This window comes from Hypomesus nipponensis, chromosome 1 (assembly GCF_054491055.1).
Source record: "Hypomesus nipponensis isolate SF chromosome 1, ASM5449105v1, whole genome shotgun sequence".
Classification (NCBI taxonomy): Eukaryota; Metazoa; Chordata; class Actinopteri; order Osmeriformes; family Osmeridae; genus Hypomesus; species Hypomesus nipponensis.
The window spans coordinates 230139-247911 of NC_140361.1; the positions used below are offsets into that span (position 1 = coordinate 230139).

The window sequence follows — 17773 nt, forward strand, 5'->3', positions numbered from 1 at the left end:
ACAAAGCTACCATGGAGCAAGCAGAAGGCAACAATAAAAAGTTTGAAAAAGTATTTTTGGAAAAAAACATTTTGAAAGGTTGAAAAAATACATTTCAAAAAACGTTTCTCTAACAAAGTTTTGAAAGGTTGAAAAAATACATTTCAAAAAAAGTTTCTCTAACAAGGTTTTGAAAGGTTGAAATAATATTTTAGAAAAGAAAATGGGAAAAAAAGCTTCACACAAATGTTCACACAAATGGTAGGTTGAAAAAAAATACTGCTATAATAACCTGCTACACCGACCAAACTTTAGACTCGGGAGGAAACTGCTAGACGAGGGGGAGGTATAAATAAGATATCAATAAGACATGCATATTCCAGTTTACAGCCTCCAGAAGGATCAGCCTTGAGTCCAATACAGTAGTTTACATTAGTATACATTTGGCATCATTGATGAGTACTTGAGGAGGGCTTCTCTGTTCTCTCTCCTCTCCTTTCACTGTTTGTCAGAAAAAACGGTTTTCGAAAAAAAGATTTGAAAGGTTGAATATTGTTCAAAAAAAGGTTTTATTTATTTGTTTGTTTTTGTTGTGGAGGGCGGTCATGCTTCTCTTCATCAGGTATGTAAATCAGACAAGCTCAGCCTCAGGTGGCCCTTAGATAGACACTCCAAACAGCCCAGCTTCCAGAAGGCTAACAGACTCACTCCCCTCTCCTGCCTCTACCAGATGTAGCTAGCGCCAGTCACCACTTCACTATGGAAACCAGGCAACCAAATACTGAATGGAGTGGAGTTGCCGGCCCTGTCAACAACATCTCTGAGCGACAGCAGAAGTGATCAGCAGCTGGTTACAAGAACTCAGAATGACAGATCCCTGGAGTCGTGTACCAGACAAGAGGGCTCACTTGGGCATGATGAATAATGTTTTACTGGCTTCCTGTATCACCTGACATGGTGACACAACGTCACTAACAGGTTCATCTCAGCCTTCATCTCACCTCCGGGAGCGATGTGTGTGTGAGTGTGTGAGTTACCTCGAGGCCTCGTCACGACAGAGATCGTGTCTTTATTGAATGACAAAGCTCTGTATCTAGTTTCCAGAGGACAGAGATGTATGTAAACACAGAAACACTCATGGGAACCCCACATCACAATCAGTATTAAAAAAAACTGCTGCATTGCTAATTTTGAAGCTCAACTTTTAAATTAATCAGGCTATTGTATTATTCCAGACAGAACTGTATCTGTTGTCTAGGGGATGGGAGGCTCTCCCACAGAGACATGCTAACTGATGTTCAAGCTTTCATGTTTAATGAGAAACATCCCCACCTTGCTAGAACAAACAGATATAGAGACAGAATATCTCTATTCTAATAAGATTAACCAAACACAGCTATAGAGACAGCATATCTCTAATAAGATTAACAGAACACAGCTATAGAGACAGTGCACCACGCTCGGGGGGTATCAGACAGATTAATGCAGAGTTGTAGTTCTCTGAAGTCACTGTTGGAGTTTGTATAACGTCATGGGTGCAGATTAGGTTTACATACGCAATATCAATCAAAATACAACTTTTACACACATTAAGCAAAAGTCCAATACGCTGGCTAGCTGTAGCATGTTATCTACTGTACACGCTAGTTCTGGCTGTATTTGAGGTCTAATCAGAGTGAAAGATTAAATGTAGTACTGTATGTGATCGGACGTGAACGCCAGTAATATAGTGTGCAATGCAGTCTCACAATATGGATGAAACAACTTTTACACACATGATGCAATAAATCGAATACGCTAGCTATATGTAGCGTGATATCTTTTTTTGTATTTTATTCAGGGTGAAAGAATACATTTTACAGTATGCTACCGCTGGGCAACCAGTTGTGTACTGTACCGACAGGGCTAGTTAGCTAGCACAGTTACGTTATGTTACGAGACAGAATTTTAAAGTACAAAAACCCCACCAGGAGCACCAACAACATCGGCAACCCTGCCCCATGCCTCATTTTTTTTGTTGACATATTGTATATAATATAGCGATTAGTTTCTCGTTAGAAATGTTTACCAGGGTTGCTACGTTAAGCGAAACCAAAAACACTGAAATTGGCCATCACTAGCGAAAATCGCTCCCAATTTGCATAAAGTTGAGAATCGCTTGGATCGTGTCGCGTCGCTACCCACAAAGCACCACGCAAGCGATTCGCCTGGCTCCATTGAAAATGAATGGAAAGCATGTTGTCGCGTTGATCCCGTCGCAGCAGTGTAAACGCACCGTAATAATATTAACAGAACACAGCTGTATTGATAAAACATCCCTGGAGAAGAAAGGAGCAGTGACTCCTCTCTGTCTGCAGAGGCACTCGAAGTACAGTGAGTGTATGTGTGTGAGTGTACACGCATGTGTGTGTGTGTGTGAGTTCAGAGAGTTGGAGTGTGTGTACCTCTCTGGTAATCGGTGGTGCTGTCCCGGAGCAGCGTGCACAGCTGGTGAGTGTTGAGCTGCAGGTAGCGGAGTTGTTGTCTAAGAGGCAGCTCCTCCAGCAGGGGAAGCAGCAGGTGACCCACGCTGTTCTGAGGCACAGCCAGCCCCAGCCCCAGGGCCAGGGACGAGGGCAGGTCCACCTGCTCCACCACCGAGGGCTTCTCCATGCCCACTGCAGGAGCACACACACACACACACACACATGCATACACACACACACATACATACACACACACACACACACACACATACACATGCACACACACACACACATACACATGCATACACACACACACACACACACACATACACATGCATACACACACACACACACACACACAAACATGCATACACACACACACACACACATGCATACACACACACACATGCATACACACACACATGCATACACACACATAGCCATTAAGGTATATAGGTACCTGTGGAGATCTAAGGTGTGGAGCAGTGGTATGTGAGCTGGCTAGCTATGATTAATCTATTTCCTAATCACAAGCTGACATGGAAATACAAACAGGCAGAAAGAAACTAAAATAGAAGAGATAAAAAAAGAAACAATTATCACATTGACTCTGAGGTGCTGTGACACGTTCATCACAGCCTGTTCATGAACCAGTCTACACATTACTGTACAGTCACACAACTGCTCACAACCAGAGGGTAAAGGGGAGATAGAGAGGAGGGTAGAGGGGAGGAGAGGGGAAGGAGGGGAGGATAGAGGGGAGGTGAGGGGGAGGAGAGGACACAGGGAGGGTAGAGGAGAGGGGAAGAGACACACTCACCTTTCCTCCTAAAGGCGGGGCTGATGAGCACCAGGGGGGTGTTGACCTCTGGTTCAGAGGAACCTCCATGACTGCCTGTGTCTGACATGCCGTGGTCGGCACACAGCACCAGCAGGTACGGCAGCGAGCCCTCCTCCTCCTGAACAACAGCCAGGGGTCAGAGGTCAGCTCAGCAAGACTCAGAGGCATCTACACACACTTCTACATAGATACAACTGCTACTATTAATATTACCGCTATCATTAACTACTGCTACTAATAGTACTAATCCTCCTCCTACTACTATCATTAGTGAATACTAATACCACTATTATTTACTACAGTACTGTTACTTCTACTACTCCTCCTTTGATTCAATTAACAATAATATATGTATTTAGACTCTCTGTATAAACTAACTCTTCCTCTTTAATTCACGCTCTAATAGGAAAAAAACTTGATTGAACAGGTGTCAGGACTGCTCTGTCTGTGAGGTGTTGAGATGCTAATGTTGGGCTGCTAGTGTTGGGCTGCTAGTGTTGAGATGCTAGTGTTGGGCTGCTGGTGTTGGGCTGCTGGTGTTGGGCTGCTGGTGTTGGGCTGCTAGTGTTGAGATGCTAATGTTGGGCTGCTAGTGTTGAGATGCTAGTGTTGAGATGCTAGTGTTGGGCTGCTAGTGTTGAGATGCAGGTGTTGGGCTGCTAGTGTTGAGATGCAGGTGTTGGGCTGCTAGTGTTGGGCTGCTAGTGTTGAGATGCTAATGTTGGGCTGCTAGTGTTGAGCTGCTAGTGTTGAGATGCTAGTGTTGAGATGCTAGTGTTGGGCTGCTAGTGTTGGGCTGCTAGTGTTGAGATGCTAGTAGTGGGGCTGCTAGTGTTGAGATGCTAATGTTGGGCTGCTAGTGTTGGGCTGCTAGTGTTGAGATGCTAGTGTTGGGCTGCTAGTGTTGAGATGCTAGTGTTGGGCTGCTAGTGTTGGGCTGCTAGTGTTGAGATGCTAATGTTGGGCTGCTAGTGTTGAGATGCTAATGTTGGGCTGCTAGTGTTGGGCTGCTAGTGTTGAGATGCTAGTGTCGGGCTGCTAGTGTTGAGATGCTAGTGTTGGGCTGCTAGTGTTGAGATGCTAGTGTTGAGATGCTAGTGTTGAGATGCTGTTCATGACTAGAGCTGGTAGAGGGAGGGTTAGAGACTGGGCTGGCCTCCTTTCTCAGCATATTACAAAAAAATATTCTGCAATATTTTGCATGTATTTCAAATGTCTCAAAGGAAACAGAGCTTTCCTGCTGTAAACAGCCCCTGAGAAGAACCAAGCCTTATGCCCACACAGCAATTAACAGTAGAAATTAGATTACAGCTTTAACAAGAATAGCATGAAGAAACATTACCAGTCATAATTGGTTCCTTCACACCTTTCTATCTATCACTTCCTGTAGTCCTGTCTAATTCCAGCAGGAACAGGAATCTTATTTATAGAGGTGCCACTCAGAAGACATGGGGATTTCTACCCCCTCTCTCTCTCATACACAGACAAACAGAAAAATACCTCTTAAATTATACAGTACAAGTCCTCTCTAGTGTCATAACTTGATGATGAGAGCCCTCGAGAGGCGAGACATAGTTTAGGTGATGAGAGAACTTGAACAAGTTGTGCCTTGAAGCCTTCCTCTCCAACCCCAGGCCTGCAGCCTGCGAGGTGAGCAGGAGACAGGCTGCGGAGGCCTCCATCTCTGTTCCCTTTCATCCAGGCTCACGAGGACCTGCCGACACTACGCTTCACAGGGCTGCCGTCACGGCAACAGGAAAACATGCCATGAAAGGAAACGGAGCGGAACAGTAGAAGATGTCAGGCTTCGCCCGGCAACTCATGTGTTTATTCCAGGGGATGTGTGCTCTACGTGGAGCGCAGACAGAGCTTGATCACTAATGACAGCTTCTGGAATTATTATGACCTACACAATCACACCGTAAAAGATGATGAAAATTAATTCATTATTTGCACAATTTCAACTCCAATTTGTCTTCAGGAACCCCATACACCAGCCACACCCAGCCCCACACACCACCCACACCCAGCCCCCCAATCCTCCAGTCCTCCAGTCCTGCCGCCCTCCAGTCCTCCAGTCCTCCAGTCCCCCAGTCCTCCAGTCCCCCAGTCCTCCAGTCCCCCAGTCCTCCAGTCCCCCAGTCCTCCAGTCCTCCAGTCCTCCAGTCCTCCAACCCCCAGTCCCCCAGTCCTCCAGTCCCCCAGTCCTCCAGTCCCCCAGTCCTCCAGTCCTCCAACCCCCAGTCCTCCAGTCCTCCAGTCCTCCAACCCCCAGTCCTCCAGTCCTCCAGTCCCCCAGTCCTCCAGTCCTCCAACCCCCAGTCCTCCAGTCCTCCAGTCCTCCAACCCCCAGCCCTCCAGTCCTCCAGTCCTCCAGTCCTCCAGTCCCCCAGTCCTCCAGTCCCCCAGTCCTCCAGTCCCCCAGTCCTCCAACCCCCAGTCCTCCAGTCCTCCAGTCCTCCAACCCCCAGTCCTCCAGTCCTCCAGTCCCCAGTCCTCCAGTCCTCCAACCCCCAGTCCTCCAGTCCTCCAACCCCCAGTCCTCCAGTCCTCCAGTCCCCCAGTCCTCCAGTCCTCCAGTCCCCCAGTCCCCCAGTCCTCCAACCCCCAGTCCCCCAGTCCCCCAGTCCTCCAGTCCTCCAGTCCTCCAGTCCCCCAGTCCTCCAGTCCTCCAGTCCTCCAGTCCCCCAGTCCTCCAGTCCTCCAGTCCTCCAGTCCTCCAGTCCTCCAGTCCCCCAGTCCTCCAGTCCTCCAGTCCTCCAGTCCCCCAGTCCTCCAACCCCCAGTCCTCCAGCCCCCCAATCCCCCAGTCCTCTTGTCCTGCCGCCCTTCAGTCCCCCAGTCCTCCAGTCCCCCAGTCCTCCAACCCCCAGTCCTCCAGTCCTCCAGTCCCCCAGTCCTCCAGTCCTCCAGTCCTCCAGTCCCCCAGTCCTCCAGTCCTCCAGTCCTCCAGTCCCCCAGTCCTCCAGTCCTCCAGTCCTCCAGTCCTCCAGTCCTCCAGTCCCCCAGTCCTCCAGTCCTCCAGTCCTCCAGTCCCCCAGTCCTCCAGTCCTCCAGTCCTCCAGTCCTCCAGTCCCCCAGTCCTCTTGTCCTGCCGCCCTTCAGTCCCCCAGTCCTCCAGTCCTGCCGCCCTCCAGTCCCCCAGTCCCCCAGTCCTCCAACCCCCAGCCCTCCAGTCCCCCAGCCCTCCAGTCCCCCAGCCCTCCAGTCCCCCAGTCCTCCAACCCCCCAGTCCTCCAGTCCTCCAACCCCCAGTCCTCCAGTCCTCCAGTCCCCCAGTCCTCCAGTCCTCCAGTCCTCCAGTCCTCCAGTCCCCCAGTCCTCCAACCCCCAGTCCTCCAGTCCTCCAGTCCTCCAGTCCTCCAGTCCCCCAGTCCTCCAGTCCCCCAGTCCTCCAACCCCCAGTCCTCCAGTCCTGCCGCCCTCCAGTCCTCCAGTCCTGCCGCCCTCCAGTCCTCCAGTCCCCCAGTCCTCCAGTCCCCCAGTCCTCCAGTCCCCCAGTCCTCCAGTCCTCCAGTCCTCCAGTCCTCCAGTCCTCCAGTCCTCCAGTCCCCCAGTCCTCCAGTCCTCCAGTCCTCCAGTCCTCCAGTCCCCCAGTCCTCCAGTCCTCCAGTCCTCCAGTCCCCCAGTCCTCCAGTCCCCCAGTCCTCCAGTCCTCCAGTCCCCCAGTCCTCTTGTCCTGCCGCCCTTCAGTCCCCCAGTCCTCCAGTCCTGCCGCCCTCCAGTCCCCCAGTCCCCCAGTCCTCCAACCCCCAGCCCTCCAGTCCCCCAGCCCTCCAGTCCCCCAGCCCTCCAGTCCCCCAGTCCTCCAACCCCCCAGTCCTCCAGTCCTCCAACCCCCAGTCCTCCAGTCCTCCAGTCCCCCAGTCCTCCAGTCCTCCAGTCCTCCAGTCCTCCAGTCCCCCAGTCCTCCAACCCCCAGTCCTCCAGTCCTCCAGTCCTCCAGTCCCCCAGTCCTCCAGTCCCCCAGTCCTCCAACCCCCAGTCCTCCAGTCCTGCCGCCCTCCAGTCCTCCAGTCCTGCCGCCCTCCAGTCCTCCAGTCCCCCAGTCCTCCAGTCCCCCAGTCCTCCAGTCCCCCAGTCCTCCAGTCCTCCAGTCCTCCAGTCCCCCAGTCCCCCAGTCCCCCAGTCCCCCAGTCCTCCAGTCCTCCAGTCCTCCAGTCCCCCAGTCCTCCAGTCCCCCAGTCCCCCAGTCCTCCAGTCCTCCAGTCCCCCAGTCCTCCAGTCCCCCAGTCCCCCAGTCCCCCAGCCCCCCATGTTAAGTTTTCCTCTCTGTAAGTACAGTAGGAAACAACTCTACAGTTCCTCATAATTACCACAAGCCCAAGTAGGCCAGAGCTGCAGTTAGGTTTGAACAGAGATAGAGGTGGAGGAACACCCCCCCTCCTCCACCCCCTCCTCCACCCCCCTCCCCCAGCCCCCTCCTCCACCATCCTCCCAAGAACACCACTTTCTCTAGCGCACTACGGCATGGAAATAACCAGAGGTTTCTAGTTCGGAGGGGGGTGGGGGGTGATAAAAGTCAATGTTTTATATAGCCTACCTGGAAACTGAGTTTGCCTCCTCATCTGAGGAACATGTCTGCTGTTGGGCTTACGGGACCACTATCAGATGTGTCTATATATAGGTCACAAACGCTCTGTGGAGAGGAGCGTGGAGGCAGCAAGGCTGCGGCAAGGCTTTCAACAAACGCTGCTCAAAGAGCTACCGGGTGGATCTCCCGGCTGATTCCAACTACACGGCTGGTTAAATATGCAGGAGAACACCGTTTTAGTCATGATCCCATTAAAACGTGAACAGGAAACCATTGCTGAGCGCATCGTGCAAGCTATGTATCGTTCTCACACGAATAAATGATGCAGAGCCGACTCATAATACCAAGTGATACCATACAAATTATTACTGGGAATGAAAAATATATGAGCTTTCAGGAAATTACATAAATGTGTTTACAAATAGATCAACTTCAAACTTTCAGGCAAAGGGAATAATAAATGAATAAAAGCTTATGTTTGTGTGAGTGTTGTTTAACAACTAGGTTTGACACACACAAACACACACACTCCAAAAGACAATCGGGAGTCGAGGGAGGGTGAAAAAGCACCTTGGAGATGAGCGAGGCGTGGATCTTCTTCAGGATGTCGTCCATCTCCAGTAGCTTGGGCTGGATGAGGGAGCTGTGGGGCCCGCTGGTGTGACCGATGTGGTCCAGGCCCAGGTAGTGCAGGATCAGCACGTCCCAGTCATCTCTCTTCAGCGTGACGTCTAGGTGACGTGTCACATTGTTGTCCACCTGCATCGAGACATTGAGATGCAGAGACACAGACGCTTATACACACACCAATGACTACCCCTCCTATCCTCTACCCATCTAACCCATCCTCTACACTGTCCCTCGTGTGGCTGAGGAAGACAAGCGTGACTGACCTCAGTGCAGTCACCCAGGATGCAGACTGACCTCAGTGCAGTCACCCAGGATGCAGACTGACCTCAGTGTAGACACCCAGGATGCAGACTGACCTCAGTGTAGACACCCAGGATGCAGACTGACCTCAGTGCAGTCACCCAGGATGCAGACTGACCTCAGTGTAGACACCCAGGATGCAGACTGACCTCAGTGTAAACACCCAGGATGCAGACTGACCTCAGTGCAGTCACCCAGGATGCAGACTGACCTCAGTGTAGACACCCAGGATGCAGACTGACCTCAGTGTAGACACCCAGGATGCAGACTGACCTCAGTGCAGTCACCCAGGATGCAGACTGACCTCAGTGTAAACACCCAGGATGCAGACTGACCTCAGTGTAGACACCCAGGATGCAGACTGACCTCAGTGTAGTCACCCAGGATGCAGACTGACCTCAGTGTAGACACCCAGGATGCAGACTGACCTCAGTGTAGACACCCAGGATGCAGACTGACCTCAGTGCAGTCACCCAGGATGCAGACTGACTTCAGTGCAGACACCCAGGATGCAGACTGACCTCAGTGCAGACACCCAGGATACAGACTGACCTCCACTGCTATGCTGACGACACGCAGCTGTACCTGTCGTTCCCCCCGACTGATCTGGGGATCTCAGCTTGGATTAAGGCCTGCCTCACAGACATCTCCGCCTGGATGACCGAGCACCACCTCCAGCTGAACCTCGCCAAAACAGAACTTCTCATCATACCGGCTAAACCCTCAATCTCCCATGATCTGTCAATCACCCTGGGATCTGCAACGGTGACCCCTTCATCCTCTGCCAGGAACCTTGGGGTTACCATGGATGACGAGCTCTCCCTCACGGCCCACATTGCTGCAGTCTCCTGGTTGTGTAGATTCACCCTCTACAACATCCGGAAGATCAGGAGATACCTGTCTGAGCACTTCACCCAGCTGGTAGTCCAAGCACTGGTCCTCTCCAAGTTGGGACTACTGCAACTCGCTGCTCGCTGGTCTCCCAGCATGTGCAACCCGCCCTCTTCAGAGGATTCAGAATGCAGCAGCCCGCCTGGTCTACAATCTACCCAGACGCTCCCATGTTACTCCACTCCTCATCTCTCTCCACTGGCTACCCATCAAGGCCTGTATCAGATTCAAGACCCTGGTACTGACCTTGCGAGCAGAGAACGGGACTGCACCCGACTACATCAAGTCTCTCCTGCAGCCTTACACCCCCACCCGTCACCTACGGTCTTCTTCAGACAACCGCCTGGTGGTCCCACCGCTCAAGACCGCCCGGTCCCAACACAAGCTCTTCTCCTGCCTGGCCCCCCAATGGTGGAACCAGCTCCCCACCTACATCAGGGACACTGACTGTCTCCCCAACTTCAAGAAAAAGCTCAAGACGCACTTGTTCCGGGAGTACAACGGCACTCAGGAATGCTTCGCTGGACCTGATGTTAGTTTCCTCCAGGATCACAATGACTCCTATTGAGAGACTTGTTGCTGTTGTATGTTAGTTGTAACGAAGTTAACTCTTGAACTCTTGTACTTGCTGTGAAATATCTAACTGTTGATTGTTCTTCTACAGGTACAGTCTTGCACTTTTTGGGGTTCATGTTTTAATCTGTGACTTCAGTGACCTATGCTCTTTTGTAAAGCTCTCTCTTGGAAGTCCCTTTGGATAAAAGCATCTGCTAAATGCATAAATGTAAATGACCTCAGTGTAGACACCCAGGATGCAGACTGACCTCAGTGCAGACACCCAGGGTTCAGTGTGACACTGACCTCAGTGTAGTCGGACACAAAGAAGGAGGAGGTGCCGTCGTGCTCCAGGAAGTGTTTGGGGAAGAGGCGGACCCAGGTGTCGTCCCCGTAGAAGATCAGTCTCCTCCCGGCTGTCTTGGCCTGCCAGATCAGGTTGTCCTCCGTCAGCGCTGGGGAGTTCAGGTTCATCACCACGTCTATGAACCCAGGGATGGTGCCTGTGGTCAGAGCCTGCGGGCCAGACAGAGGGCTCGGTCATAGACTGTCAGGTGCCAGAGAGAGGGCTGGTTGGTGCAGAGGGAGGGCTGGGTGCTGCAGAGAGAGGGCTGGGTGCTGCAGAGGGAGGGCTGGGTGGGGCAGAAAGAGAGCTGGGTGGGGCAGAGGGAGGGCTGGGTGGGGCAGAGAGAGGGCTGGGTGCTGCAGAGAGAGGGCTGGGTGCTGCAGAGGGAGGGCTGGGTGGGGCAGAAAGAGAGCTGGGTGGGGCAGAGGGAGGGCTGGGTGCTGCATAGAGAGGGCTGGGTGCTGCAGAGAGAGGGCTGGGTGCTGCAGAGAGAGGGCTGGGTGGGGCAGAAAGAGGGCTGGGTGGGTGGGGCAGAGAGGGCTGGGTGGAGCAGAGAGAGGGCTGGGTGCTGCAGAGAGAGGGCTGGGTGCTGCAGAGAGAGGGCTGGGTGCTGCAGAGAGAGGGCTGGGTGGGGCAGAAAGAGGGCTGGGTGGGTGGGGCAGAGAGGGCTGGGTGGAGCAGAGAGAGGGCTGGGTGGAGCAGAGAGAGGGCTGGGTGGGGGGCTCCATAAAACACTCCTGCCTGCCTGATGCAGACCAAATAGACGCCCCTCTACGCTGTTCAGTCCTGTCCCTCTCTGCTTCTCATTCTCATGTACTGATGCGCTGCAAGAGAGGAGATGAACTTCACACTTCATTTACTCTTATTGTTCTCCATCTTTACAGAACAAATACTAGTTAGGTTGGAAGGGGAACTTGTTTCTTATTTAAAGCCCTTCAGGCCTTCACCTTGAACCCAATGGGTACAGGTCAGAGGTCAGGTGTGTTGCGGGCCAGGGTCATCTCTGCATGACCAGGGTTAATGGCATACACAATTCTACAGGTTGTAGTGGAACTAACTTCTGATAAAAACTGTCAATTATCAGCATACACCTTTAAATAATGTCAAAGTCAACAAAATCTTCAGTCTGCTGCCGTGGTAACGCTCTGGGGAGAGACTGGGATCCAACCTGGTTTCTTGTTTTCTGAGATCTGGCATGAAAACAGTCAAGATCAAAGAGAGACGAGCTGTTTCTGTTGATTTCATCATGCAGAGGATGGATTCCACTATCCTATAACTGCGCCTGACAGTCTAAACAAACATGCTAGCTGAGCACTAGAGCCCAGCATTTAGAGAGCTTGATGTTCACAGAACAGAGCACAGCGCTTTAATGTTTGGAACATAAATTAAGTCCGAAAGAAAGTCATAACAACTTGTTAAATATTAAATATTGAGTGCGTGTGAGAGTTTCATATTAGCAGCACCAAGAATGAAAGCAAGAAGAAAGTAAAGGTCCTGGTCATCTCAATGATCTCATCTTCAACATCCATTGTTTCCTATTTTCAAATATATTTCCGTCAGGCTGCCTAAGGTAAGTGTTCTATGTGAAGCGTGCTTCTGTGAGGTTGAGATGTGGGTTAGCTAGCTGGCCTGCCAGTTTACTGGCTGCACTGCAGTGATATCAGGTGCAGTACTTTGTCAGTGGTACAATACTGCCACCTTCTGACTAATTACAGAACATATCTTCAGCAACACACCAATTTAACAATTGGTATTCATCATTTGCATGCCAAAAGTTAAAGGCTGGGTCGGTAATGTTGTTGAGAAGTACTTTTTGTCATATTTACTGAAATAAACTTCACATCCTGATAGCAACCAATAATTCAAAAGGTTTTGACAGTAAGATGTGATCAATCCAATATCTGTGGGCATCGCAGGACTGTAATAAATATAGCCAATCTTTAAGGTCGGACCTGCACTAATGATTGCACGGCATTTGGACTGAATTGGACGGGCTACTTGTCTGTCTACTTTGCCTCCCGGCAGGACTCAGGCAGCTAGTTCGTGTGTTTTTTGAGGAGTGTCTTTTAACGGAGGGATGCGAGATATTTTGGTTCGAATCCTTTCAAACTCAAGCTAAAATTGCTAGGTTTGCAAAACTTGCTAACTCCGCCTTAAATATCCTTGAGTCATGACAAGTAACGAGCTCCCACCACACTGCTCTGCTCCATCGGTACCTTAATCCTCGGCATGGTGACGGTGGGCGGCCGCGCCTTGGCTACGAAGCTGTGCGACGACCCGCGCTCCACCACATGTCTGGTGTACGGCATGTAAGTCCGTCCATTTGGTCCAAATAGAAAATCTTCCCGCAGAGCGTCAATCAACATTATAACCACTCGTTTAAAGAGCGGCTGGGGGGCTGTGGAGGCATTAGCAGAGTTCCCTGTAATGCAACAACAAAACACAATGTCACCAAATACCTCAGCTGAGGAGTTAACAGCTGCCATGTAGTATTTTGATCTCAAATAATGTTTCCAGTGGAAGATGACTGTAATTATTATCTTAAGATGTTTACAGCTAAGTGGTTGAGCATTTGACTACAGATCAACTGGGAGCAACTTCAAACCCCCGTTTGTAGGGCAGTTCTGAGGAGTTAGGGTTCAGTTCAGCAGGAATGGGATGCTAGCAGGCGGGCTAAGAGTAGTACTAAAGGCTGCACCTGTCCCGGGCTCCGCTGGGAGGTCCAACAGCGAATTCTTTGATGAGAAAGATGACTTGATGGGGACAGGAAAAAATCCTCTTAAAAATAAAGCTATTCCCAACACCTCAAATATGAGGCAAAAGGATGCGAAGACAGACGAACGTACTCTCATTGTGCTCGCCAGGTAGACACTCACTGTGCTGTATCAAGCTATGGAGTACTACTGTAGCTAGATAGCTGTTGTCAGACTTGCCAACAAACTAACCGAAACTTTCAAGCTATTCGAGTTACCTTTAAACAGTCATATCTATAGACTAGCAAACTTCAGGTACAGGCTAACCCGACGGATCCCTACTGCAGTCAAATGAACCAGTTATGAACGATGTGGTAGCCTGCTACTTTAATAGCTAGCACGAGCTAGCTCTTTTGCTTTTGGAGTTAATTAGTCGAACTATATGCTTACGCCACCCTGTTGAAATGTGGCCCGTTTGCTACGATCACAGAGACAATGTTTTTAGTTCGTTTTTTCATATTAAAACATTAATTAATTCGCAAACTGAAGATGCAGTAAGAGCTCCAATCAGTGCACTTGTCTATTGTTACTTCCGTGTTGTGTTGAGCTACGGGTATTCAAAGTAATCAAACCGTGCAGATTGTTCTACCGTTCTGCAACACAATTGACATTACGTAACTGCTCAACGGACCGAATGTATGTATTTTTTTACATGTGGATTATCGAAAACGAATATAAAATGTGTCAATCTAATCTAGTCTGATATCTGATGTTTAAAACTAGGATTTATCATAATGTTTCAATTTTAAAGCGAAGTGGCCGCTAATTGACCCTGTTACTAACCGAAGTCTTAAAAATGCAGAGCACGGGTTTTTAAAATGTAATCATCAAATGTGTATTCATTCTTTTACAGAAAAGGAATGTAATTTGCTGGTGTACTGCCATAGATAAATTGGATTTAGTGACATACATGCTATGAATGACTCACTGTAATGATGACACATTTTCTGTATCAAATTAATTCAATTCTGATGATAATCTTAATGTAGCTTTCGCATCCTTCAGCTCAGTTTCTGCAATACACCACAAGATGGCGCTGGAAGTCAGTGAATTTGGGGGGGGGGGGTAAACAGATCAGCAAGCAGGGATGCTGAACTACTACATTGAGTGGAAATCGAGGGTCCTGTCTCCCAGTGGAATCGTTGTAAAATGGTTCTGTGTTCATCACTGATTGATGACAAGAACAAAGAAAAGAATGAAAATATCACACAATGTCACTGTTTTAAATCTGTTCATTTTAAGTTGCAGTCAGATTTCTGCATGGTAAACTAAGTGTTTCCTTTTGATTATTGCCGCTTTGCTGGGAGAATACTCCTGAAGGTTAATCTTCCTTTAGATGTCCTGAGGCCAAAAGTCATACATTTGCTCACAGAAATGTTCACCTGCTTATCTGGCACCAGTCTGAGCTGTGAACTTGACCTTCCCCGCTCTGCCATTCATCATAACTCATTATGAGGCTGCAGCCTGGGATGCAGTGTGAACGTGACAGATCCATCCATCCACTGCTATTTGTCCCAGTCTATTAACCCAGGAGATGTGGAGGCGTCTCAGAGCCTCTAATCCTACGCATCATCTCTCTCATCTGTCCTCACACACAATCTCTTTGTGTTGTCCACATTGCCATGCCAACAGATGCATTCAAGCTATTCATGCAGCTCGCAGGAAGGATAAGGACCGCCTCTGGCCTGCGATGCTGAAATGCAAAAGACCTTATAATCAGGATAACCTGTAAGATAGGAGACCTTATAATCAGGATAACCTGTAAGATAGGAGACCTTATAATCAGGATAACCTGTAAGATAACAGACCTTATAATCAGGATAACCTGTGAGATAAGAGAGCTTATCATCAGGATAACCTGTAAGATAAGAGACCTTATAATCAGAATAACCTGTAAGATTTCATCCTGTGTATACGGTTGCGTAATACTTGCTTTCAAAAACAATTCTGCTTCGAGATGACCATGACTTTAAAGGGGTAACTTAAGTTGTCTGTAATAAATACATTGTACTGAATATGACAATGACAAGCTGATGAGGAGCATCTGTAAACACAGTTTCCCTCCCAGCAGCTCTGGGGCCGCACGTCTGGGCTTCCTGTCTGATTTATTCATCAGCCCACCAGGCTCCCATCCTCTGAACTGTGCAAGTGACATTTAAGTTCCCACTCGAGTCGAATGCTATAAAGAAAGAGCCTTTGGTGAGATGGTTTCTTCAGCAGCAGGGGTGTTGAGACCCTGGCGACTGGTTAGTAGCAGGATGGTAGAACCCTAAAAAGAACCCTGAAAGTCAACTGTCTGAGAGACGCAATCTGCCCCTGCACTGTCTATAAAATAATAACCCATTATTTAAAAAGCTGCAGTTCTCTGACAATTAGATAATTTCATGATCTTAATATAATTGTATTACAAATGAATGTGCTGTACGAAACGCATATTTGATGTCTTGCTAAAACTGAATGAAACATTCTGGGCACGCACCATGACATTGTTTCATTGTTTAGGACGTAATGAGGAGGAATATCCATGAATGTTTCATACAGTATAGATGAAGGAAGATGAAGAAAGCATGAGTAATGATTATAATCCTATCAGACAGTATAGATGAAGGAAGCATGAGTAATGATTAAAATCCTATCAGACAGTATAGATGAAGGAAGCATGAGTAATGATTATAATCCTATCAGACAGTATAGATGAAGAAAGCATGAGTAATGATTATAATCCTATCGGACAGTATAGATGAAGGAAGCATGAGTAATGTTTGCGCTCAATTCTTTTGATATTTGACAAATATGCCTTCAGCTGTGCCTGTACCCTGCTGGGGGATCAAAATGCCAAGTTAATTAGAGAACGTTTCATCTGAAAACGCTTCTGCCTGTCCATTTGCAGTCACCAGCTGATCAGTTTCCCAGCCTTTAAATTCACCTTGTTGTCAACCTATGACAGGAGACCAGAGCGTGACAGCATCATCTTAGAGCTGGAGCATCTTGACGAGGGTGGAATGCACCCTCCAGCACAGAGGGCCTTCCTCTGGGTTCTGTTTGTATTAAATGGTTTAATTGTTTGTAAATGTTTGAATGAATAACAAAGTTAGGGTTTGTGAAAAGCCTCAAAAGAAAGGAAATTCAAATGAGCACCAGAACCCTATTTCTACTGATGCACAAACAAGGTGTTTAGTGATGTGTGATGTAGTACAGTAATCCAGTAGTCCGACAGTACAGATGTAATAACTGTGGACTGGAAACCTTGTTTGTGCTTCAATAGTTATACGGTGCTTGCAGAGGTCTCTGTAGAGCCGTTCATCATTATGTGATCATGGTGAGGAGAACATGGAACTGTTACAGCAGGCTTACCTCTACTCATACAAAATAACTCAACTTCAGGACATGAGAAGGTCAATGTACATGTTGAGCTATTTTTATATAAATATATTTGACAGATTTTGAATGACAGAATTTGTCTATTAGAGATGCTCTGCACCAGTTCCTGCTCTGATGGAGATGCTGTATTAGAGATGCTCTGACAGAGAGAGATGCTGTATTAGAGATGCTCTGACTGAGAGAGATGCTGTATTAGAGATGCTCTGACTGAGAGAGATGCTGTATTAGAGATGCTCTGACTGAGAGAGATGCTGTATTAGAGATGCTCTGACTGAGAGAGATGCTGTATTAGAGATGCTCTGACAGAGAGAGATGCTGTATTAGAGATGCTCTGACAGAGAGATTGGCTGTATTAGAGATGCTCTGACAGAGAGAGATGCTGTATTAGAGATGCTCTGACAGAGAGAGATGCTGTATTAGAGATGCTCTGACAGAGAGAGATGCTGTATTAGAGATGCTCTGACTGAGAGAGATGCTGTATTAGAGATGCTCTGACAGAGATGCTGTATTAGAGATGCTCTGACAGAGAGAGATGCTGTATTAGAGATGCTCTGACAGAGATGCTGTATTAGAGATGCTCTGACAGAGAGAGATGCTGTATTAGAGATGCTCTGACTGAGAGAGATGCTGTATTAGAGATGCTCTGACAGAGAGAGAGGCTGTATTAGAGATGCTCTGACAGAGAGAGATGCTGTATTAGAGATGCTCTGACAGAGAGAGATGCTGTATTAGAGATGCTCTGACAGAGAGAGATGCTGTATTAGAGATGCTCTGACTGAGAGAGATGCTGTATTAGAGATGCTCTGACTGAGAGAGATGCTGTATTAGAGATGCTCTGACTGAGAGAGATGCTGTATTAGAGATGCTCTGACTGGGATGCTCTGATAGAGATGCTCTGAAAGAGATGCTCTGCAGCAGTTCCTGCCCTCACTGGCGCCCTTGAACGACCCCCCCCTCCCCTCCCCCTCATGGCTTCATGAGCACCAGCTGGACCCGGGCCAACAGGTGCCTGTGGAAAACTGCCCCCCAAGGTACTGACCTTGCAGTACAATACCCACTGACAGTGTGAGGCATCTGTGATGTCTACAGTTACCCCAG

At 48.8% G+C, this 17773-nt stretch overlaps 1 protein-coding gene across 1 annotated transcript in view; it reads right to left on the reverse strand.

The window, feature by feature from the left end:
* Positions 1-13832, reverse strand: part of pigg (phosphatidylinositol glycan anchor biosynthesis class G (EMM blood group)) — a 28823-nt gene extending 14991 nt beyond the window's left edge. Inside the window, exons 1-6 of the mRNA XM_084670047.1 lie at positions 13240-13832; positions 12758-12963; positions 10502-10711; positions 8390-8578; positions 3265-3403; positions 2424-2636 (exon numbers count right to left, since the gene is read on the reverse strand). Coding sequence (XP_084526173.1) covers positions 2424-2636; positions 3265-3403; positions 8390-8578; positions 10502-10711; positions 12758-12963; positions 13240-13393 — 1111 coding nt within the window. The 5' untranslated portion in view covers positions 13394-13832. The remainder of the gene's footprint in view (positions 1-2423; positions 2637-3264; positions 3404-8389; positions 8579-10501; positions 10712-12757; positions 12964-13239) is intronic.
* Positions 13833-17773: the final 3941 nt, after the last annotated feature.